Consider the following 22,496-nt stretch of genomic DNA (forward strand, 5'->3'; position numbering starts at 1 on the left):
CGGCCCCCGCCCGCCGCGCGCCAGCCCGCGGGCGCAACTTTCTTAAAGGGACAGGTGGCCGGAATCCGTGTCTACCTGGGGCCCGGACTCGGCCTCCTGGCCGGTCCCCGCTTAGGGGGAGAGGGGAGGTCGCGGCACAGCTCTCCGCCCATCCACCTCCTGTCCCGCCCGGGGAAATGACGGATTGCAAGTTTTAATGCACCCGGCATCCTTTTGCAACTTAATTCTTTTGGCCTAAATCACCCTCCCACTGCTCCTCAACGCATGCTCCCGGGCATGCAGTTGCTGCCACTGGGGCAAAGTTTGAGGAGGGGTGTCTCCACCCCTGCGCCCCGCCCCACCCCACCCCACCCCACCCGGAGCTCGGGGCGTGCAAGGCTCGCGGCTGCTGGGAAACACCCGCTGCAATCCCCTTGACCCTGCCCTGTAACTGACCCTTGGGGAAAAAGCCCCCTGCGCGGCTACTGCGCATGCTCTGAGCTGGACAGCTCCAGAGAGGGAAATTTAAAAACGGTTCGAGCCGCGACGGCGGCCAAATTGCGGAACGCGAGGGGCGAGCGCGAGGGAGCCCCCCTCGGAAACCCCCGCCCGCCCCAGGAGCGCCTGCAGCGGCGGCCCGGCGAGGATCCGCTCCAGGTACCACCTTGTAGGGTCGGCTTTGCTCCCTCCTCCGGGGCAGTGCCCTGCATTGCATTTCCAGGGTGGAGACCCGGGTGCAGGGGCCGTAGGGGCTACCTCTCTCTGCTCCCCTTTTCTCCTTCCCGGGAATTCCTGAGTGACTTTTGGGGAGGAAATGAAAGTCTTTTGGTGGGTTTCTGTGTTCGTTTCAGGGTTGGAGTTTGAGACACTTAGGGAAGTTTTGTTTTGTTTTGTTTAGGCTGTGTTTGTGTGTGGCAGGGGGTGAGGTGCGGGTGGGGGTGGGACTGGTTTTCCAGCCGGGGCATGTGGCATTTCTGTAGGCATTTCCAGGGAGGGAGCTCTGAGGGGATTATTCCCTTTGCAAGTGGGACTCTGGCTCCCCCAGAGAAAGATACATGACACATCAAACTGTCTTTTTTTTTTTTTTTTTTAATTTTCAAAGGGATTGTAACTGAACTGCGCTTGAAAATAGGCTGGGAAGGGAATCCGGTTTTTCTGATTCCTATTTTGCAAGTCCACATTTTCCAAGACTTGACATTTGGATTCTAGAGCCTTCCTCCGCCCTTCCCCCACGAATTTGAAAGAACCTGAATTTTTTTTTTTTTTCTGAAGTGTTCCGCTAGATGCTTGAGTTCCATCCTTGTGAATTGTGGGAAAACTGGGTTTCTGCCCTGTCCACATCGTCACTGATGGGAGCTTTGTTTTCTGCTTGTCTTTTCCCCAAGGAGATGATAGAAAGTGACATCTCATCCATGATGTCAGGAATTGTTCGAAACTCAGGGCAAAATCACCACCCCTCTCCGCAGGAGTACAGGTGAGGGTTGCTTCAGCAATAACACATGATATATTTTTAAATTGTGTAATGTGCTGTTTATGGTTTCTGCCCAAGAACTATCGTTACATTAAATTCTGTGATTTTGCAAGAGAGGGAGATCTCAATTTCGAAGTTGGCCTCTCTGAGGGTGTCTGGGCATGTGGCCTGGGGCAATGGGACCTCTAAAAGCCCAGTCTTTTGTCTCCTCCTAGAGAGGTCTGCTCCTGGGTGAGAGCCGGGGCATCCTGGTGAATGTAAAGATGACAATAGAAGCTATTGCTTCCCCTAGAGTGGCCCTAATAGGGCTCCAGGAAATGCCCCCCAAAAGATTTGGTGGGGGGCTGTGGTGGTGGTGGAATTGGCTTCCATCCTCATTGGATGCTGGAAAAGTTGTGAGTGGGAACTCCTGAAATCTTAGCCAGGCTGTATGATTTTCAGCAAGTCCCTTGCCTTCTCCGGGCCTCGTTCACTTGTCAGTTAAATCATGCTCTTGGATTAAGGTCTCTCCTGGGCCTCATGTATTTGAGGAATAAATTGGGTGGAGTCTGAGGCCAAAATCAATTATTTCTTGAGACAGGATGAAGCGAGATTCAAATGGGTAAAGAGAGTCCTTTACCTTTTTGTCTTCAAACCTCAGAGCTAGAATGGCCCCTAGGGGGTCAACCAGTCCAGTCCCCTGCTTTTACAACCCGGGAGACCGAAGCCAAGAAGGGTGAAGGGGCTTGTCCAAGGTCACACAGCAAAGAGAGGGAGAAAAAGGCATGCTCTGGAGTCTCCTCCCAGCCGCTCTCCCTTGAGCCCCGGAGGCCTGACCTGGTTTCCAGTGCCCCACCCGTCCAGGCAAGCATCGTGTCCATGGCTTGAGGGGGCATAGCCCAGATTATGGAGTGGGGACAGGAAGGACAGGGGCTGGTCTGGGAAGAGCAGGCTGTCACCTCGGATCAGCCCTGTTTACCCAGGGGCTGTCTGGCCTCCTGGGGGCCACTGCAACTCACCAGCAGTGCCTTCTGGGGCCGACTGCCGCCCCCAATTAGAGGGAGGTTGCTTCCTCAGGGCTGTGGGCCTGGAGGCTGCCTCCCGAGACCCAAATGAAGATGCACATTCAAACAGCTGTTTGCTGAGAGCTTCCTGTGTGCAGATCTGGGACCCCAGGGGTGCGCCAGGCATGCAGCAGCTTGAGCACCTACTGTATGCCCAGCTTGGGAGGCTGCTCTGATGAGCCTCCACTGTGCAGGTGAAGACCCAAGGCTGGGAGCAGTGAAATGAAATCTTTAACCAAGATCATACAACCACGGACCTCCGGGCTTCCTTCCAGCCCCTCATGGGTTTGAATAATGGCAGGTGGAGTGGGGGCAGCCGAAGGGTGCTAGGAGCTTGGGCTGTGAAATCAGTTACGATCCCAGCTCCTCTGCCGTGTGGAGCGGTCTTGAGTATCCTCCTGCATGAAACGGGCATAGGGATAGTACCCACTGCATGGAGTTCTTAGAAAGATTAGACAATTTCCAACTCAGCCACTTGGCCGCCGCACGACACCCGCAATGTTACTTCTGAGACTTCACTTGTTTGCGCGGCCGGGATCATAAAAGCTACCTCTCACCGGTTTCAAGTGCAATATCTATGAAAATGTCTGGCATCCAGGAGGCAATCCACGTATGGGGGTGGATCTCCCTTTGTCTTCCCAGCTTGAAGGTGGGGCGGGGGCGGGAGGGGGGATGGAGGGGAGCCAGTGCTTCCCCTGGGCCGGCTGGAAGAGCTCAGAACCATAGTCTTATTGTTGCCTAAAGCGCCCCATAAAAGCACCGGAGTCAGGGAATCGGGGTGAGAACGGCGGCTGCTCTGGTGTCGGATGGGTGTGCAAGTTCAAACTCCAGCTTTGGACAAGTCCCGTGCCTTGCTCGCGTTTCCTCGTCTTTCAAATGAGCACGATTAGGGCACATCCCTCCTGTGGCTGCCGGAAGGACTAAGTTTTATAGAGCAAGAGACAACGAACCAGGAGCTGCTGTTGTCCTTACTACTTAGTTCCATCAACTGAGTCCAGCTTTCCACGAGAGATGGGGTCTATGGAGGGCCTTCAGTGTGGGGGTCATTCCTTGGACCCTCACCTTCTCCCAGGTGCTGCCCAGCAGGGGCTCCCACCAGCTCCAAGCCTTGGGGTCTCGGTCTCCTGTGTCTCGGCCAGCCCAGCTTACAAACTGGGGCACTGAGCAAGCCATTCCCATCCAGAAAGAGGGCAGGGGAGGCAGGTGGCTTACCGGTGGCAGGTGGGGGGGACAGTCAATGCCTACCCAGTTCCCTGACCAGCTGGGGGCGGGGTGGGCAGTGGAGCCAGGAGAAGCAGTCTGGCATCGGCACCGGATCCAAAGTTGCCTGGGTATCCTGCCTTTTCTGTTTGCGTGGACCTGGGCTCTCTTGGGTTCCGTAGCTAGCATGCCCAGAAGGCAGAGTAGTGATAAGAGGAGTTGCAGCTGGCGGTTTCTTAAGCCTCCGCTATTTGTGCCACAACCATCCCCGTGAGCGTGGGGTTCCTGTGCCTGGTTCGTGGATGAGGAAACCAAGGCTTGACCTGATTAACTGGCTTTACAGGATGACACAGCTAGTTATGGGTAAAGTGGCACTTGAACCGGAGGCTGTCCCACCCAGAGGGTATCATGACCCCCCCCCCCCATGCCCCACAAGGGCTAGAACAGAATAAGTTGCTCTACCACGTCGCAGCTGTGTGACCCTGGACAAGTCGCGGTCCCTCTCTGTGCCTCACTTTCTTCACCTGTGAAATGGAGCAACGAGAGAACCCAGTTCACAGGTTATTGGGAGGATCCGGCACCTTGATCTGGAAAAGGGGTTCGGCCAGGCCTGGGGTAGAGTGCTTTCTCGTGGAGGGGAGCTTTGGTGATCATGCAATGCCTCCCCAGCCCCTTCCAACCACTCCCATTTTTCTCCCTGAATAATAGCCTAGGAGAAGTTTATGGGCTTCTCATTCCGTCTCTCACATCTCCAGGGAATGGCTCCAAGGATCACTCAGGCTGCTAGTCCAGCCTGGTTCCAGCCCCCATGCAGCCCCCCACTAAGCCTTCCATCCCCAAGGGCCGCCTTTGGCCGTTAGATTTCAATGGCTGTGTGCAGGGAGGGAGGGGGCAGGGGCGGGGGACAGCAGCTGGAGGCTGCCCTGCCCTCCCCGGGAGAGCTGTCGGGGAGTCAGTGGCTGGGGCTAGACAGCAAATTGGCAGCAGCCTCTGCGCCTGCGACGCTGGGGCCTGGGGCCAGGGCCAGGGGCAGCCCTCACCCTGCGGACAACAGCAACAGTTCGTAGTGGATGCGAGTTAGCCAGTTTCCCTTTGGCTCAGGGCTGGGAGGGAAGTCCGCTCATCGAGGTTCTGCAGAATAATGAGTTACTAAGCACCTACTGTGTGCCGGAAACCCACGAAACCCTTTAGGAAGAGCACCATCCTGCTTGACCTCCACAGTAACAACCGTGAAATTAGGTGCTGGCGTTATCCCAATTCACAGACAAGGAGACTGAGGCCCGGAGTCCTGACCTGCCACAAGGCATACGTTCAGGAAGGAGCAGAACAGCAGGTCTCGACCACCTGCCCCAACTTTGGGAACCTATCCTAGAGGTCAGGTCCAGCCACCTCCTTTTGCAGATTGGGCAACTGAGGCCCAGAGAAAGAAGGCAGACTGCTGGCTCCTTGGACCCTCACCTTCTCCCAGAGCCATGTCCCTCCTCTAAGATGAGGGCAAAACCCTTCCTCTCTTTGAACAGTGGTTTTCTCCTCTCTGAACCACAATGCCGGGCCCAGGATGGATACTTAATAAATATTCATTGGGTAGATGGCTGGCTGGCTCAATATCACGGGAGAAATAACACGTCCATGAAAATGTAGGGAGGTTTATGCTCAAGTGATGACAAAATCCTGCTGTGTGGACCGGGGTGTGGAGACACGCCCTGCTTTTCCTCTCGAGCCCCCCGCTGAGCCGCGTGTGTGGATGGTTTCACCCCCCATATCAGTGTGGCTCTGCCCATCGGTTGTGACCTCCTTGCAAGGGGAAGGCTGGGAGCTCCATCTTTCCGGGGCCCGGAAAGTCCCAACATCCATATACCCCTTCTCCCTCCGGGTGGCCAGGAGCTCCTCGGGCTACCTTGCAGGCAAGGAAAAGAGCGGTAGCCTTTCTGGGGGGCCAGTCTTCCTGGGGGTCCAGCCTTCCTTTGGGGTCTTGGGTTCCACCCCAAGAAACACGTGCACACGCATGCACGAACCCACCCCTCCACCCCCCCCAAGTCCCAGCCAAGTTCCAGAAAGGAAAGATTCTCTTGTCCGGGCTCCTAATCAAATCATTTCATACTTCGCTCACTCTTGGCCCTGTTGGGAATTCCCAAGCTTGCTAAACTTCATTTGGTTTTCTTTTTCCTGTAAACGGTTACAAAAGCTATTACAAAAGCTATGTTAGCTAAATAAACACCGCCATGAAATGCTTAATCCCTTTTGTGTAAAGGCTGGATTGGGAACAGGAACAGTTTATGGTAATGTGACAATTTCCTACTAACCACAATTTCAGGAGGCAGGTAAAACCTCTATGGTGTAATGACAGCAGAAGTGATGTCCCAGGGCTGGATGTGAGCCTGTGCCCTCTGCTCTGCTGGGGTGCTGATCTGCGTCCCAAAGACAGTATTTGCTGTGGGAACCCCTCTTGGTGACCATGTAAGGCCAGAGGAGGGAAAAGAAGGAACATGGCCTGTCCCGGGCCCTCTCTTACACCTTATCTGATCTGATCCTCGCAGCTGCCCTCCGTGGTGGAAATTGTTATGATAATGATTCCGTTTTAGAGATGGGAAAATTCCATTTTAGAATTGTGGAGAGGTGAAGCAATTTGCGCAAGGTCGCATAGCTACAAAGGGGTTGAGATGGGATTTGAGCCGCCAAGGGATGTTTCCTTCCACGGCATGATTACTGTATCGACTGTATCGAGCTCATAAATGAATAGAGTTCAATGCAGGCTCTGGACTTAAGCTCTATAAACCAAATATCTCCGGAGAAACTGTATCCATCCACAAATACAGGGAGCCCCCTGCAAGTCCCGCTAAGCTCCTTAGCAAGTGCTCCATGGAATTTTACCTTTATATCAGCAACAGGCAGTAGCCGCAGGGGTCCAGCTCACCTTGGGTGGACAAACATTTGGCAAAGCGTGAAAGTGGTGCTGGTCACTCTGGGTCTGTAATCAGGTATAAGACAAAGTCATCCCTGACCTCTAGGAGTTTAGTGTCTGGAAGCCGGGGGTAGGCAATGCCTGAGTAAAATCAATGGGTGATCTCTGGTGTCTATGCTAAGTAGACATTAATAGCTCTAACCAGTCTAGGGAATGGAAACACCGGGAGATGCTGGACTGGTCTGGGAGGGCTTCCTGGTGGGGGTGTGGTTAAGCCAGGCAAGAAATGGATAGAGATTGGGCAATGCAAATTACGTTATAGTTGGGCTGGGCTGGGCCGGGCTGTGCTGTGCTGGGGTATCCTTCCACCTTCTCTTATTCCAGCAAAGATGTAAGAAATACCCACAGGGTGCCAGGCCCTGGGCGGGGTGCTGAACAAAATACAGGGCCTCCCAGTCCTTTGCCCTCTTAGCGTAGAAAGACTGGAAACATACATAAATGAATACCTCCTTGAAAAACGCTGAGTGTTCTGCAGACACGGACACAGGAAGGACCAGCAGGGATGTGGGTAGCCAGGGAGAATCTCTCAGAGGAGGGAAGATTAAGGCTGAGACCAGAAGCATGAGGAGGAGCCAGTAGCAAATGAGTGCATGGAACAGCATTCCGGGCAGAGGGAACAGCGTGTGCAAAGAGAACTTAGAATGTTTGAGGAACTCAAGGATAGACAGGTTTGCTAGAGCAGAGGAGATGAGGGCATAAAGGGAGGGGTGGCAGGCGGCCAGGGCCAGACCATGGTGAGGAGCTGGACCCTTACTCCCCTAACGGGTTTTAAGGACAGGGCCAAGTTCTAACATCTCTTTTGAAAGTTCACTGTGACTGCTAAGTGTTAAACCCATCCATTCCACAAGTAGTTGTCTCGCCCTTGAGCCAAACGCTGTTCCACACCCTTCCTGAGGTTTACCCTGCACCAAGAGGCAGGCCCTGTTTCCCCCTCTATTCTGCACACGAGGAAGCGGAGACTCACAGGCATTGAGTTGCCTGCACAAGGACCTCTGTTAGGAGTAGAGCCAGGACTGGCATCCAGGTGTCCCCGGGCTCACCCCTGCAGCGCCCCACCCTCCTGGCTCAGCTTCCATCCCTCCAGTGACAGGGCAGATTAATTAAGGACGTTGCTAATTAGCATGGTCAGGTGGGTCCCCTGATCAATCTAGAATGGCAGCCATGGACTCCAGTGGTGTCTCGCTTTGCCCAGGGTCACCGCAGCGTCCCCTGAGCAGCGGCCCCATCCCCACGGAGGCATCTAGCAGATCCTTGCTAGGTGAGGACAACGAGGACAACCCTTCCTGCCCACAGCTGGATGTATTTCGACAAAACTGGCAGAGAGACCAAGTAAAGAGGCTCTGGGGCGGGTGGCTTAAGCCCCAGCCCTTTTGCTTACACGCTGTGTGGCTGAGGGGTAGCCCTTCCCCTCTCTGAGCCTCAGCTATCCCATCCGTGAAATGGGTTTGCTGAGGAGCCATCCCACAGGCTTGGGAGAGTTGAGGGAGGTACAGACCGAAGAGGGCTGGCAGGAAGGTAGGCATGCTAGGGCACAGATCCTCTGTCCTTTGCATTCCCAGGTCACTTAGAAAGTTATCTCCCTGGACAGAGGCACTTTTGTGTGCTTGCCACCCAGCCTGGCAAGTGGGAGTTCCGGAAGTATTTATGGAACGGAGCAGATGCTTCCTGACTGTCGGGCACTCTGCTGGGGGCTCTAGCCATGGAGCCCACTCTGTGCTGAGCACATGCTCTTTAGAAGATGTTTATGATCATGTTAACCGCTGCGATGCAATGCGTGCAGATGGGCCGGGCCCCCCCCCCCATCTCATCCGTCCTTACAACAAACACCCTGTGAGAATGGGGACAGGCATTAGCACCCCATCGTACAGACGAGCAAACTGAGGCCCAGAGAGGCAGAACGCTGCAGACCAGTCTCAGAACTACTAAGTAGCCGGGTGGGATTCAAACCCAGGCCTGGCTGACCCCAGAGCCGACACTTGTCACCACTACGTGGAAATGTCCCAGAGAAAGCAATGGCGGTGAGGGGGGGGGAGGGCAGGCAGGACTCCCATTCCCTAGCTGGGATGGGCTCCGAGTGTGGCCCTGCAGAGGGCTTGGGACTTCTGATGAGCAAACTCACAAGGGCGCACAGATGAGACATGTAGAATGATCAGCACGTTGCAGGCACTTGGGAAATGTTGGCAGATAATTATGCTGGTGATAGACTATTCCTCTGACGTGGATCTCCCGGGGGCACCACCTTGCTCCTAAGCAGGGTCTAACCACATCCTCCCGCATCCCCCCCACTTCCTCTGCGGTCCCCCACGCCGAGCGGCCCTGCAGGCTGTGTGTCTGTCCCAGTGGCAGTCCCACCGACAGGGAAGGGGCTCAACCCCATGGTGTTCCAGGTGGGGAAACTGAGGCCCAGGGAAAGGTGCTGGGGCAGGTACCTGAGGCCACTGGCACATTGGCCTGGGGTAAATTCTCCTGGCTTGGCCTCACCTCTCCTATCCATGAATGGGGTGACGACACCCCCCAGGGGTGTGTGTGTGTGTTTTCTAATAAGGAAAAGATGGCTGTGTCCCTGTGTGGGGTGGGAGCTGTTGGGGAACTACTGAATTCAGAAGGGGACTCTGGGGTGCCAGGTAGGTCTTTTCATTTTCATTTTGCCCCCAAAGCTCTCCACTCGCAAATGAGGACCCCCTGCTAGTGACAAATTCCCCCAGTTTGTTTGAGAAGGATACACTGTCAAGGACCACTTTTGGGACCCCTGAACTAACAGTTAAACCTGATTTTTCAGCAGGAAACTCGATGTTTCATCTGATCTGATGCTAATGAACTAGCATTATGCCCTTGACCTTCACTTTAGAGGAGATGCCCTTATCATTCCCATTTTATAAACTGAGGCCCAGCTTGCACGGTGCCCAAGGCCCTGTTACATCACCTTGGAGCGGTCCTCCCGCCCTGGAGCATGATGGGAGGTGCTAAAATACAGCTTCCCAGCCCCACAGCTCAAGGACGGGATCCCAGGCTCTGGGCTGGGTCTTGAACTCTGCCTTCGAACCAGGTCCTGGGCGATGCCGGTATACACAGCCCCACTTGAAAGCCCCAGGATGATGGAGGGGGAGCATTGCCCCCCTGGGGCCATCTAATTCTCTGCGTGTTCACAGGAACAGCCTCAGACTGGAGCAGACAGACCTGGGTTTGAGTCCTGTCTGGCCTTAGCTTCCCCATCCGTAAAGTGGGGCTGCCTGCCTGCCCCCTGTCCCTGTCCGGGGGCTGTTGCAAGGACTCAGGGAGGCAGAAGCTGGCTCTGTGAGTGCTAAAAGTTCTGGACGTGACAGCCGTCATCACACCATTCTTTGGGTTGGTGGCCTGGGGTCAGCTTATTTCAACCAGCCGAGCAGGCATTTAAGTAGCACCACTGTGTGCAGGGACACAGGATGATACAGGGCTCCCAGCCCTCAGGGATCCAACAGGAGGGGTAGGGGGCAGAGAGACAGCCGTGCGAGCTCACTGGCCCTGGTAAGGTGTAGGGAGCAGCCAGGATGCAGAGGGCTCCCTGCGCCTGGGGTCAGGGTGACAAAAGACTTCCTGGACCAGAAGCCATTCCTGGGCTGGAATGAGCTCACACGGGCAGCCAGGAGCCCCAGCCCCGCTCTTTTTCTGACTACGAGTTGGAAGCAAACTGTTTCCCTTCTAACCTCAGTTTCCCCACGGGTCAAATGAGGGATGGGGTCCAATGAGGTCTGAAGGCACTTTGGCAGTAAGAGGCCAGAAGACAATTTGCAGTGAGCCTCCAGGGATGGGCGCTATTTTTGAGGGGAGGGAGGAAGCAAAAGGGGGGCACTCCTCATGGGGGGAATTGCTAAGGCATGGCGGTGGGACCGTGTTTGGGTGTTCCGGGGTGGGATGGGTGGAAGAGACACTGGGTGGTGGCAGTAGGCTCCTTGTGCTTCTTATAGGCGGGGGTGAGGGGGTGTGAGACCACAGCCCAAAGCTTCCATGGACTCCCACTGCTCTCGAGACCTGGCTAATATTAACATTAACATGGCTATGAATATTAACGGCAGGCCGTTCCAAGGGCTTTACATGCGATCACCCGCTGAATCCCCACGACACCAAGGAAAGAGGAAGTGTTATTAACCCTATTTTACAGATGAAAAATTGAGGCTCAGAGAGGTCAAGTCAGTGGCCCTGGCACACAGGTTAAGTGGAGACTAGAATTAGAAGCCAGAGCCCAAGCTCTTAACCACTCTGGGGACAATCTGTTAGAGTCACCAGCCATCAGAGAAGCTGCTTGCACCCAGGAACCCAGTCTGTTTACGAGCCCCCCACCACCATTCAGGGGGCTTTGGTGGGGCCCTGGCTTCCGAAACCTGCCAGCAGCGGCTCACCTCCACTCCTCCCTGCTGCCCCAGCGCCAGACAGAGCGGCGGGGGCAGTGGGGAGCTACAGCAGGTAACGGAGCAGGAGCAGGGTTCGCACCACCAGACTCTGAGGGTCGGCCAGTCGTGGGGTGGGTGGGGACAGGCCAGACACCCCCATACAGGGGGCGGCACACCAGGCCCTGCCCCTCGGTCACACCCCATGGTCTCCACGGGCCCGAAGGGGACAGATGGCATCGCCCAGGCCTGGGCCGTGGCTGTCACTCCCCAGATGAGTTACGAGCAGGCTGCAGGAGGGGCAGCTGGGGGTGGGGGGGGGCACGACAACAATGGCATGGAGACCCCAGGACAATGGGGGCCACGTGCCATGGGGGCAACAGTCGTTTGTTGCACAATGGGCCGCCGGGGGACAGCAGCCAGGCCAACTGCTGCTGCTGACATGGCCTGCCGGGTTTTCAAATCGTTTCCAGGCCCTGTTTTCCTACAAGGCAGCCAATCGCTGGGGCAGCCTGACGGTCACCTGATGCCAGCTTGGTGGGCTGAGGGCCCAGGCCCCGCACCAAGGAGCAGTTGTGGCCATGGCAACGCTAATTGTGGCCCTAAAACAGAAGGGAAGAGAGCGCGGGCGGGGGGGGGAGGAGGGGGGAGAGAGACGGAGAGGGACAGCAAGACGGCGGGGAGAGAGCACTAGTTGGGGTGGCCCAGGGGTGGCCGAGGCGGATGCCCCACGGTGGGTCCCCTGTCCCACGCGTGACAAAGCCAAAGGCTGCACTGCTTTCTCTCTCCCCCTTTCTAGGAAGCCCCGAGACACTTATTCTTAAACCGTGGAGCTCAGAATGTGGACTGTGGGCCTCTGGGCCACACAGCAGAAAGGCCCTGGCCTGCGGGGGGGTGGGGGGGCATGGTGGGTCTGGTGTGGGCTCCGGGCCAGTTTGCGGCCACCTTACCCCGTGGACGAGATGCTGCCATGCAGCCCATGCCCTTGGAGCCGTGTGACAAGCATGACTTTAGGGGGGCTGGGGAGGCCTGCTTACCCCATAGCAGGGTGCCTACCTGCCATCCTCAATGGGTAGCCTTCCTCTTTCTGAGGACAGTGATGGTTTTGTTCACAAGTCTGCTGAGGGGTGGTGGGCGTGGGTCCTACAGGGGGTCTCCAGGGGCTGCCTGGGGGCATGGGGAGGAGCTCGGGCTTCGGGCTCTGCTGCCTGGGTCCCGGCCCCACCGCTTCCTGTTACGTGTGGCTTTGGGCAAGTGACTCAGTGCTCTGAGCCTCAGTTTCCCCGAATGTAAGAGGGGCATATGGGCGTATCCTACCTCTCAGGGCTGCTGCAGGGATTGAACAGGACTGAAAAGGACTGTGCCTGTTGAGCACTGAGCCCTGCACCTTGGTTTCCCCATCTGTAAAATGGGTATACTACTACTATGACTACCATTTGCCTCATGGGGTGACCAGGGATGTTAAATGGCTGACTCCCTGTGAAGGACTTGATAGGACATCCGGCGCATAGTAAGTGCTCAACAAACAGTAGTGTTTATTATTCTGGGGGTAGGTAGGGGCTAAGGTCAGAGGCAGCAAACGAAGGACTGATTTGAGGATGTGCGATCTGGCCGCCAAAGGGGGGGATCCCGGGACCAGGCCTAGCCCAGCGGATGGGCAGATGAGGGCAGCTTGGGGAGGTGAGGGGCTAGGGGGTGATTCCAGGGGTGGGGGAGCCCCCCCAGGAGCCCCCCCAGGCGCCGGCCTGAGCTCCCCGCCCTGCCCGAGCTCCTGCCCCTCCCTGCAGGCTCCTGGCCACCAGCAGCGATGATGACCTTCCCGGGGACCTACAGTCGTTGTCGTGGCTCACAGCGGTGGACGTGCCACGGCTGCAGCAGATGGCGAGTGGCCGCGTGGACCTGGGTGGCCCCAGTGCACCGCACCCACACCCAGGTAGCTGCAGGGGCTGGGGGGGGGGCGAGGGTGGTGCAGGGGAGGGGCGACGCCCAGCACTGCCCCCCACCAGCTGGGTGACTGTGGCCGGGTCTCTCTCTCTCTGGGCCTGTTTCTGCATCTGTAAGATGTGACTGATTATACCCTTCTCAGAGGGATGTGGTTCATTCATTTGCTCACCACCGTGGGCCAGGCTGTGTGTGAGCTAAGGTTTCAGAGAAGAATAAAGGCAGCCGTGCCCCTTCCCTGCTACACTGTGAGCAAAGCAGTTGGCAAACTTGGCCCGCGGGCCAAACGCAGCCAGGAACCTGCAGCCTGTTTTTTGTATCGCCCTGGCGTGAAGAATGGTTTTACATTTTTCGAGGGTTGTAAAAAAACTCAAAGACAGAAACCCTATGGCCGGCAGAGCCTCAGATGTTCGCTCTCTGGCCCTTTCCTGAAGAAGTCTGCGGAACCCTGATCTTCAGAGAGATGATACGTGCAAAGTGCCGTCGGTCCTGGCACACAGTAGGTGCTCAATAAATGACAGCCAGTTGCAGTCATGGCAAGTAGACTAAATATTGAGAGACACAGAAAGTGTTGAAAACAATCATCACACTACATTAAAAGGATCAATAGTTGAAAAATTGGGGCCTAGGGGTGTTTGTTTCGTTGAACAAATTGTTCCTGGCCAAAACATCTAGAGCGGGGGTCGGTGCCCTCTTTCTGTAAAGGGCCACGTGGTAAACATTTAGACTCCGTAGGCCATACAGTCTCTGTTGGAAGTGTTCAGCATGTCCCTGTAGTGCCAGCCCAGCCCCAGACAATGTAAATGAATGGGTGTAGCCATGTACCAATAAAACTTTATTTAAAAAAACACGCCACAGGCTGGAATTGGCTTGCTGGCCATCATTTGTCAAATGCTGATCTAGAGCCTCCAACTCTATGGCCTTGGGTGAGTACTTTCCCCTCGGACCTAGTCCCTTATCTGCAACGAAAGGGTAGCAGAGATGCCCTCTGGGGTGTTGCAAAGATTCAATGGCGAAAGTACCTTGGACACATGGTAGGTGTCCTAGGTCACGGACAGATAGGAGGCGTGAAAGAAGGAAGCCCCTCCCTTCTCCACTGTGCGGCCGCACCCCTCCTGCGCTCCTGTCTCTGTGCCAGGTGTTTGGAGCCCTGAGTCGTATAAGACGTGGTCCTAGTTCTCGGGGAGCTGGGGGTCTGGTCCAAGAGAGGGCAAGGCAGACAGACCAAAGGCACCACGGATGAGCCCAGGTGGCAGCCAGGACTCAGAAGAGAGCCGAGGGACCTCCCCCCCCCAAAGGCTTCCTGGAAGAGGTGGCCCCAGGGCAGGATTATCTTGCAGGTCAACCCTGTTTAATCTAGAAGATAGCCCCAAAGCAAAATGGTTCAGCGAGGATCTGTGATAGATTAGCACTGTCTGTCCCGGGCCTGGGCCTGGGGGGCTGGCATGCAGGTGTGAGTACGTCCGCTGATGCTGAGCCCATCCTGGGCAGAGAAGCAGGGCTTGCCCGAGGGAAGAGGAGGCACAAAGGCATTCAGAGCTAAGCCTAGTGGCACTGGGAAACCCAGGCATGATTCTGAGGGCGAGAAATGAATAGTGAATTGATGTTTTAGCTTCATGATGGACGAGAACCAAGATAGTAATGACGTCATCATTTGTTATTGATTCATATTTATCAAGATGTTGTCACATAGCTCGCAATGTGATAAGGATTTTACAGACGTTACCTCATTTAAACCCCCACAGCAACTTCATACGCAGGGGATCTCCGTAGGTCTACTGTACAGATGGGGAAACTGAGGCTGGCCCAAGGTCACACAGCTGGTAGGAACCCACGGTTCAGCACCACACGCCAGGGCAGTGATTTGCCAAGCACGTGCTGTGCACCTGGCCCCAAAGGTGGGGGCAGGCTCTGTCCTCCAGAGCCGTCCAGGGACTGAGCTGCTCTGCCTGCAGACCCCGTTCCTCCAGCCCAGCGGCATCTCTGTGCTTCCCTTTGCAGGTGCCTTGGCCAGTGTGGCTGACCTGCATGTGGGAGCCACCCCTGGGGCCCTGCTCCACGGCGCGGCTGGCATGGCCCCCCCAGGCATGCTAGGCCTGGGCCCCATAGCCAGTCACGGAGCTAGCGTAAGCACCACTGCATGGGCCGGGGAGCTCGAGCGGGGGTCTTCCAGGGCTGGGGTGCCCCACTCTCACCCTGACCTCTGTCTCCTGTTGTGGCCCCTGCAGATGAACCAGATCCCTGTGGGGGGCCAGCCCTCCTCCGGCCTGCAGGACGCGTCGCAGCTGTACTCCCCCGCCTCCCAAACACAGTTACCGCTCCCCCCAGGCACCCAGCAGGTAACGGGGGCTTGCGGGGGTGCCCTGGACTCAGAGACTCGCATTCCTGCATTGGGCTGGCCGGGGACCTCGCTGAGCCTCAGTTTACTCCCCGGCAACACGGAGATAGCATTCCCCATGCCCGTGTCATGGAGTCATTCATGGGGTTCCCTAAAACCCCTGCAGGGAACAGAGACAGGATCATCTCCTGGGGCCGTGGACTTCACATCTTGCTAAACAGCATCTCCTAAAAAGCGAGGCTGGGGTGGGGTGGGGTTCCTGTGAGTGGCTTATGCTCTCTCTCACCTTCTTTCTGTCCCTGTGGGAAGTGCCCTCCCGTGGGCCTGTACGGCTCCCCATTCGGAGCACGGACTCCCTACCCCCAGCCCCGCACGGCCATCTACTCATCTCAGGAACTTCATCCCAAACATTACCCCAAGCCCATCTACTCATACAGGTGAGGTCCAGGGCAGGCCAGGGCCGGGGGGCTCGGGGAGGAGAGAGGCGACGGCTGCCTTTAGGACAGCTCAGACTTGCAAGGGGGGAGATTTTGGGGAGTGGGGAGCCCCCAGGTGGGACATGCTCTAGGAAGGACTGTCATGGGCTCAGTCAGCTCTCAGGGTGGAAAACCCACTCCAGACCCTGAGCCTGATGGCCTCTCTGAGCCTCAGTTCCCTCTGATGTAAAAAGTCATCAACATAATAACCTTGTGTACCTCACGAGATTTGGGGGGTGGCGGTAAGCAGCCTAGTTAAAGTCCGAAGGCCCACAGACATTAACTATGGGGAAGGGATAAAGAGAGGAAAAGAGTTTCCTCAAATTGGTACCACTGTCTGAGCTCAGGGTCAAGGAGAAGGGCAGGGGGTGGGCAAGAGGTAGGGCTATGACAAGGTATCAGAACTAACACTGTTTGAGTATGTAAGGGTTGGAACTGGTGGGGTCAAGCAGGGCAGACTTCCTGGCAGAGGGGGCCTTGGGCTGTCAGCCTGAGACGCCTTTACACCGGGCCTGCCCCACCCTTCACCTCCAGCTGTCTGATCGCCATGGCCTTGAAGAACAGCAAGACGGGCAGCTTGCCCGTGAGTGAAATCTACAGCTTCATGAAGGAGCACTTCCCTTACTTCAAGGTGAGGGGCCCCAGCCCGGAGTAGGGGTGCTAGAGCTGCTCCAGCCTCTCCCACACACGGCCAGGACCTGGGACTGGCCCCAGGCCAAACTGGGTCACTGTCTTAGGTCCCCGGTGACGTCCATAGACCCTGGACCTGTGCATTCACACACACACGGGCAAAGATATCCAGAAGGAGGGGGGGCATTTGAGCTGGGCTCTGCCCAGAGAAGGAGTTCACCAGGCATCCTGGGGGTGGGGGGCCAAGGGTGGCGGGGCCAGCCTTGTGGCTCCGCACAGACTCCCTAAAACATACTGATGCAGAACACAGACGTGGCGAGAGCAGTTGCCTCTCCGAGCCTCGGTTTGCTCATGCATGAGATGGGAGCATGATACCCAGCTGGCCAGGTGAGTGAGGACTCGGTGTGTGAAGGGCCTTGGCGGCTCCTGGCGCGTGGTTGGACATCGGTAACGTTATTTTTGTTGGTATCAAAGAAAAATGAGCAGGTGGTCAGAGGGTACCAAGCTGCAGGGTCCCCGACTTGGACAGCGTCCTTAGCAGAAAGAATGCAGGCAGTGGTGGGTGCGTGTGCGGGCGGCCGGGGGTAGCGTGTGCGGCGCACGGTAGTATCTGGTTACCTAACAATCAAGTGGGAGCATCGAAACACGATTGGCTTTGAATACACTTGACCAGTTACCCGCGTGGTAGCATCCTCTCTCTTGCTCGCTTCCTGAAGAGGAGAGAAAGAGGGACATTCGGCATCCCTGGGCCTGTTCTCACGTAGTAACTGTTAGCTGGAGCTGACGTGAGGCTGGCCCTTTAAGAGGGCGCGGCCCCTCCAGTCCCCACCAGTCTCTCTTGTCTTCCCAGCACAAGGCTGGGCATCGGACTGTCACTTCGCCCGCTATGGTCATGCCCTGCCCCTTGAGGCCTGCGTCTGAGACGCCCCTGGAGAAGAAGAGCTTACGGGGAGGTCTCTGAGGGGGGTCTCCTGCATGTCCTTCTGTCCCCACAGACGGCTCCCGACGGCTGGAAGAACTCAGTACGACACAACCTGTCCCTGAACAAATGCTTCGAGAAGGTGGAGAACAAGACGAGCGGCTCCTCGCGCAAGGGCTGCCTGTGGGCCCTGAACCTGGCCCGCATCGACAAGATGGAGGAGGAGATGTACAAGTGGAAGAGGAAGGACCTCGCCGCCATCCGCCGGAGCATGGCCAACCCCGGTGAGCCTAGACACCCCCACCGCCACCCGCGCCACACGTCCCCGCCCTCCCGGCCCCGCTCTGCCACGGGCCCCTGGTGGGCTTTCCTCCTTTCCTCCAGGGAAATATGCCTCCACTGGGGCTGGTCTGCGGAGGGGCCTGGTCTGCGGAGGGGCCTGGTCAGGGGCCTGCCCCTAGTTTCTCCCAGAGAAATGCCGAACTCAACAACCATGGGAGGACATCGCTTTCTTACCGTGCCTACCGCCTTGGCACCGAGTTTCAAAACAATAAAATAATAAAACAATAACACCCAGTGTGGGCTAGGATGTGGAGAAATAGGCGCCTTCATATATGATTGGTGGGAATCTCATTTAAACGTTTCCAGGGCTGGGGCGCCTGGGTGGCTCCGTCGTTAAGCGTCTGCCTTCGGCTCAGGTCATGATCCCAGCGTCCTGGGATCGAGCCCCACATCCGGCTCGGGGACCATGGCGCCATCCCATAGGCCCTCAGTGAGACAGGGAGCCCAATGTGGGGCTCGATCCCAGGACCCCGGGATCATGCCCTGAGCCAAAGGCAGATGCTTAACCAACTGAACCACCCAGGCGCCCCTAAGTGTCCTCTTTTCTAAAATGGGTGTCAGGGGCGCCTGGGTGGCGCAGTCGTTAAGCGTCTGCCTTCGGCTCAGGGCATGATCCCGGCGTTCTGGGATCGAGCCCCACATCAGGCTCCTCTGCTGGGAGCCTGCTTCTTCCTCTGCTTGTGTTCCCTCTCTTGCTGGCTGTCTCTCTCTCTCTAATAAATAAAAATCTTTAAAAAATAAAAATAAAAAAAAAAATAGGTCCTGGGACCCTAGTGGTCCAGTCTCAAATTGGTGTTACATTCAAGGAGACGGAAACCAATAACCAAAAATCATTTCAGAGCAGTCCTTTGTCTCGTTTCTCGCCAAGAGCATCCAGGAGGATCTTTACCCATAGTAACACTTCTCAATGTCTCCTTAGTAGCAGGGAGTAGCTAGGACACCTTGTGTGTTCATTCATTTTGTCCCGACACCGTGGGACTTGTTGTGTCTGCCTTTCCTCCTCCTCCTGCAGGGCCGTTAGCTTCAAGGGACATCCTAGGGCTAAGGCACTGTCCCCAAGAGAGGAGCTACTGCTACCACAGGAGGCTCCCTCATTCCTCAGATACCCTGTGCAATCTGTGATTTCATTACTTTCCCCAACAACACTGTGCAGAGTGTATGGTGCCCTCTCACAGATGAAAAGACCGAGGTTCAGAGAATCCAAGGGGATTGATGGCTAGTGTTACATGCATGGTGACACTGGGGCCTGGGAACTGCAGGGTGACTTCTGAGGGACCTCTCCCTTGCCTGCAGAGGAGCTGGACAAGCTGATCTCGGACCGACCGGAAAGCTGCAGGCGGCCCGGCAACCCCGAGAGCGCTGTGCTGACTCACGCCGCCACGGTGGCCATGGCTCATGGCTGCCTGGCTGTCTCCCAGCTCCCACCCCAGCCCCTGATGACCCTGTCCTTGCAGTCGGTCCCCTTGCACCACCAGGTCCAGCCCCAGGCACATCTGGCCCCAGACTCTCCCGCCCCGGCCCAGACGCCGCCCCTGCAAGCCCTGCCAGAGCTGAGCCCCAGCCCCCTGCCCCACCCTGCCCTGGGAAGGGCCCCTGTGGACTTCATCAACATCAGCACCGACATGAGCACTGAGGTGGACGCCCTGGACCCCAGCATCATGGACTTCGCTCTGCAGGGTGAGGCTGGGGGAACAGGGGGTGGGGAGGGATAGAAGGGGATGGTGGGGGTGAGGGGAGCTAGAGGGCCAGAAAGGTGGAGGAGGGTAAGGGAGAGGAGGTCTGTCGGCGTTTACCCCTCAGTTCATTCCTTGGACAAGTACTTCCCAAACGCCTCATGATGGTGAATTCCAGCAAGCGCTTAATGGTGCTTACTGTATACCAGGCCTCGTGCCAAGCACTTCATAGCCATCACCCCCTCCCACCCTGCAACGGTACTGGGAGGCCTGGGAGTCCACTGCCATTTCCTGTCCCCGTTCTGCTGCTGGGGAGATGAGACAGAGAAGTGAAGTCACTGGCCCGAGGTCACCCGGCTAGTAAGTGGCAGAGCCAGGACTTCAACCCGGGTCCATCCAACCCCCAGCTTTTATTCCATAACTGCTTCAACATGCGTGTGCCAACGTCAGGCCAGGTCACACTCTGACCTACTGCCTGCCACTCGGTCGTGCTTGACACATAGGAGCTGAATAAGTGAATGTACGGACAAGGGAAGTGCCTCGTGATTCGTCCGTTCAGGACTCGGGCGCACCTACTGTGTGCCAGGCAGGGGCCGGGAGCTCCTCCCTGCCCTCCGGGGGTTCCGTGTCTAGAGAGGGAATGGACTGGTTAGGAGGCGTGTGAGTTACAGCTGTGAGGCGGGTCTATTCGGCCCTCCCTGCCTGTCCCCCTGGATTACTGTGTAGGGACATCATTGTTTTGTCCCCTGCCTGGGCCATGATGGGAGCCCTGAGGGAGAGTCCGTGCTTTCCACACATCCCCCCGGTTGAAGCCTCCGGAGGAGGTGGGGAGGGTCTCGGATCGTCCCCATTTCATCCCGAGGAGCCTGAGGCCCTGGGAGAGAAGCGACATTCCCCGGGGTGCCCAGTGGGAAGGGGAGGGCTGGGGCTGGAACTTGGCCTGTCCATGCCCCCTGCAATCTCTGACTGTGAACCCTTAATGGTCTTTGCCTCTTCCCTAAGACAGGACTCGAACTTGGGTCTGTTGGTCACGAAGCCAGCTCACCCAAATGCCTTTGTGTTTGAAAGGGAACCTCTGGGAGGAGATGAAGGATGGGGGCTTCAGCCTGGACACCCTGGGGGCCTTCGGAGACTCGCCCCTTGGCTGCGAGCTAGGGGCCTCGGGCCTGACCCCCATCTCCGGCGGCAGCGACCAGTCCTTCCCAGACTTGCAGGTGACGGGCCTCTATGCCGCGTACTCGACCCCAGACAGCGTGGCCGCGTCAGCCACCAACCCCTCCTCCCAGTACCTGGGCGCCCCGGGGAACAAGCCCATAGCCCTGCTTTGAGGTGACGGCCTCACCTGTCCCCCCAGCCCCTGGGCCCGGCAGAGAGCTCCCGGGGCCTGGTGTACCTGGAAGCGAGGCCTCTCACACCCTGTTCGCGCCCCTGGCCCTCTCACACCTCTCTGCAGGAGGCCTTTTGGGGCCTCCCCAAGTCAGAGGACAGAGGAGAGTGGACAGGCATGCCAGCTTTTTCCCCCGACCCCAATGTTCCTCCCAGAGAGGGACACCTGAGAACGAGATTTCTCCGGCCTGCATCCCCGCCGGGCTCCTGAAATGACCCACAGCCCCCTGAGATGGGACGCACTGGTGCACCGTGAAAACGCTCCAGTGGGGAGGCCCTTGGATTTCTCCTTCTGGGACTGAACATCCACAGGCCCCGAGGCCGGGAGCAGAACTGACAGAGCGGCCGGCTTCCCTTGGCCTGGCCGGGGCTGAACTCCGAGATGGGTGCCCGCCCCCCCACTGTCCGGGCCCGCTCCTCCCGCAGTCCGTGGCACATGACAGATCACCGCACCTTGAGGGCTCTGGGCGCCCCCCCCCCCCCCGTGTACATTTATTTATATTTATTGGAGCCCCTCCACACCATCTGTTCGAACCCGGCCCGTGGCCTCTGGAATGAGAGTCCTGGCCCCTCCCTGCATCTGGCAACCCAAACTGCTAAATTTCTCCAGGCCACCATGACTCCAACTGGCAATTAAGCCCTTTGCAGCCTTGGGCTGCTTTTTAGAACAAAAAGCACTTTGGATACTATGGAACATCTTCTTTTTCTAAATCAGAGACCAGAGACGTTTCTAACCGCTCGGTTGTGATTCCGATTACTTCCCACGTGCGCCCCGGAGGAGAGGTGCCCTCCATCGCTCGGGGCTTGGGGCTCGGGGCTTCTCGAAGGGCAGATCGGGATGGGGATGGGAAGAACAGCGGGGGCCATTGGTTCTGGAACTTAAGACACTCCCGATGGAAATAAAGCAAACAGAACTATGTAAAGCTTGCCCCACGCGGCGAGGGGGCGCTGACAAAGCTGTAATGTGGAGTAATTTATTGGCACTTGTTGCCTACTCATTGCCCTGTGGACGTTTTTATGTGTTTTGTTTTTTTTTTCCTCTCGTTACCAATTACTGATTTTGCAAGTGGCGGATTCTGCAGACAGTGGGTTGGAGAAGGGACAGGAGCCCGGGTCTGGGAAAAGAGAAGGTAGCTCGGGATCTTCCGGCCCAGTCGATGCCGAGAAACTGCAGTGGTGGCCTGGACCACTGTCCTCTCTTGACCGACTCGATGTTTGGCTCCTGCGTCTGGACGTTCCCAAACCCAACGGTCAGAATTTTCATCAGCCAGCCACCTGGAGGGCTCAAGGTTGAGGCTTGTCTCAAAGGACCATCTAAGTACTTGCTACCTAGTTCTGGAACTTTCTGCCAAGCAGCCATCATCTTTAGACACAGCCTGGTGCTGCCCGTCTGAGCAGGACCGCTCAGCAGCTTTGTGCGGTGTGACCCCCAACAAGTTAAGATGTTTCAGGTGACACCTGTCCCGCGTTCAGGTGACACCAAGACTCTGAGAGAGTAGTGTTGAATAATTGTCTTTTGTCAATAAAGGCTGAATGGCAGCTCTGTGGCTCAGAGGGAGGGGTGGGGGGGGTGAAGGACAAAACTACCATGTGTCACTCAGCGCTCACAGGTAAGGTCCCATTTACAGACGGGGAAACTGAGGCCCAGAGAGCAACACCACAGCAACACTGAACCCAGGTGTCTGATGGGAGGTTCCCATTGGAGTTTCCATTATTAGGAAAACTAGCACGGCCATCATTTACTGGCCCTCAAGTGCCAGGCTCTTGACAGA

At 56.8% G+C, this 22,496-nt stretch overlaps 2 protein-coding genes across 3 annotated transcripts in view; one reads left to right on the top strand and one right to left on the bottom strand.

The window, feature by feature from the left end:
* Positions 1-22,496, bottom strand: part of MYO1H (myosin IH) — a 133,371-nt gene that overhangs the window by 105,029 nt on the left and 5,846 nt on the right. The window lies entirely within an intron of this gene.
* On the top strand, positions 1,365-20,666 carry FOXN4 (forkhead box N4). 2 transcript variants are annotated; one of them, XM_045791483.2, is made up of 9 exons: positions 1,365-1,453; positions 12,807-12,952; positions 14,962-15,086; positions 15,189-15,299; positions 15,608-15,735; positions 16,309-16,405; positions 17,400-17,607; positions 18,959-19,342; positions 20,407-20,666. In XM_045791483.2, the coding sequence occupies exons 1-9, from the start codon at positions 1,368-1,370 to the stop codon at positions 20,664-20,666; spliced, it is 1,545 nt and encodes a 514-aa protein (XP_045647439.1). In that variant the 5' UTR covers positions 1,365-1,367. The 2 variants fall into 2 exon arrangements, with proteins under 2 accessions (XP_045647439.1, XP_087713390.1); XM_087857264.1 differs by having other exon boundaries at positions 1,368-1,453; positions 14,962-15,299.

This window comes from Ursus americanus, chromosome 30 (assembly GCF_024610735.1).
Source record: "Ursus americanus isolate L20-20 chromosome 30, mUrsAme1.1.p, whole genome shotgun sequence".
NCBI classification, from domain to species: domain Eukaryota; kingdom Metazoa; phylum Chordata; class Mammalia; order Carnivora; family Ursidae; genus Ursus; species Ursus americanus.

What these genes read in the sequence shown, in the direction of transcription:
- FOXN4 (XM_087857264.1), top strand. Translation starts at nt 1,368, where the DNA reads ATGATAGAAAGTGACATCTCATCCATGATGTCAGGAATTGTTCGAAAC. An exon ending in TCCCCCCAGGCACCCAGCAG is followed by an intron (nt 15,300 to 15,607) that starts GTAACGGGGGCT and finishes CCCTGTGGGAAG; the next exon opens with TGCCCTCCCGTGGGCCTGTA. An exon ending in AGCACTTCCCTTACTTCAAG is followed by an intron (nt 16,406 to 17,399) that starts GTGAGGGGCCCC and finishes CTGTCCCCACAG; the next exon opens with ACGGCTCCCGACGGCTGGAA.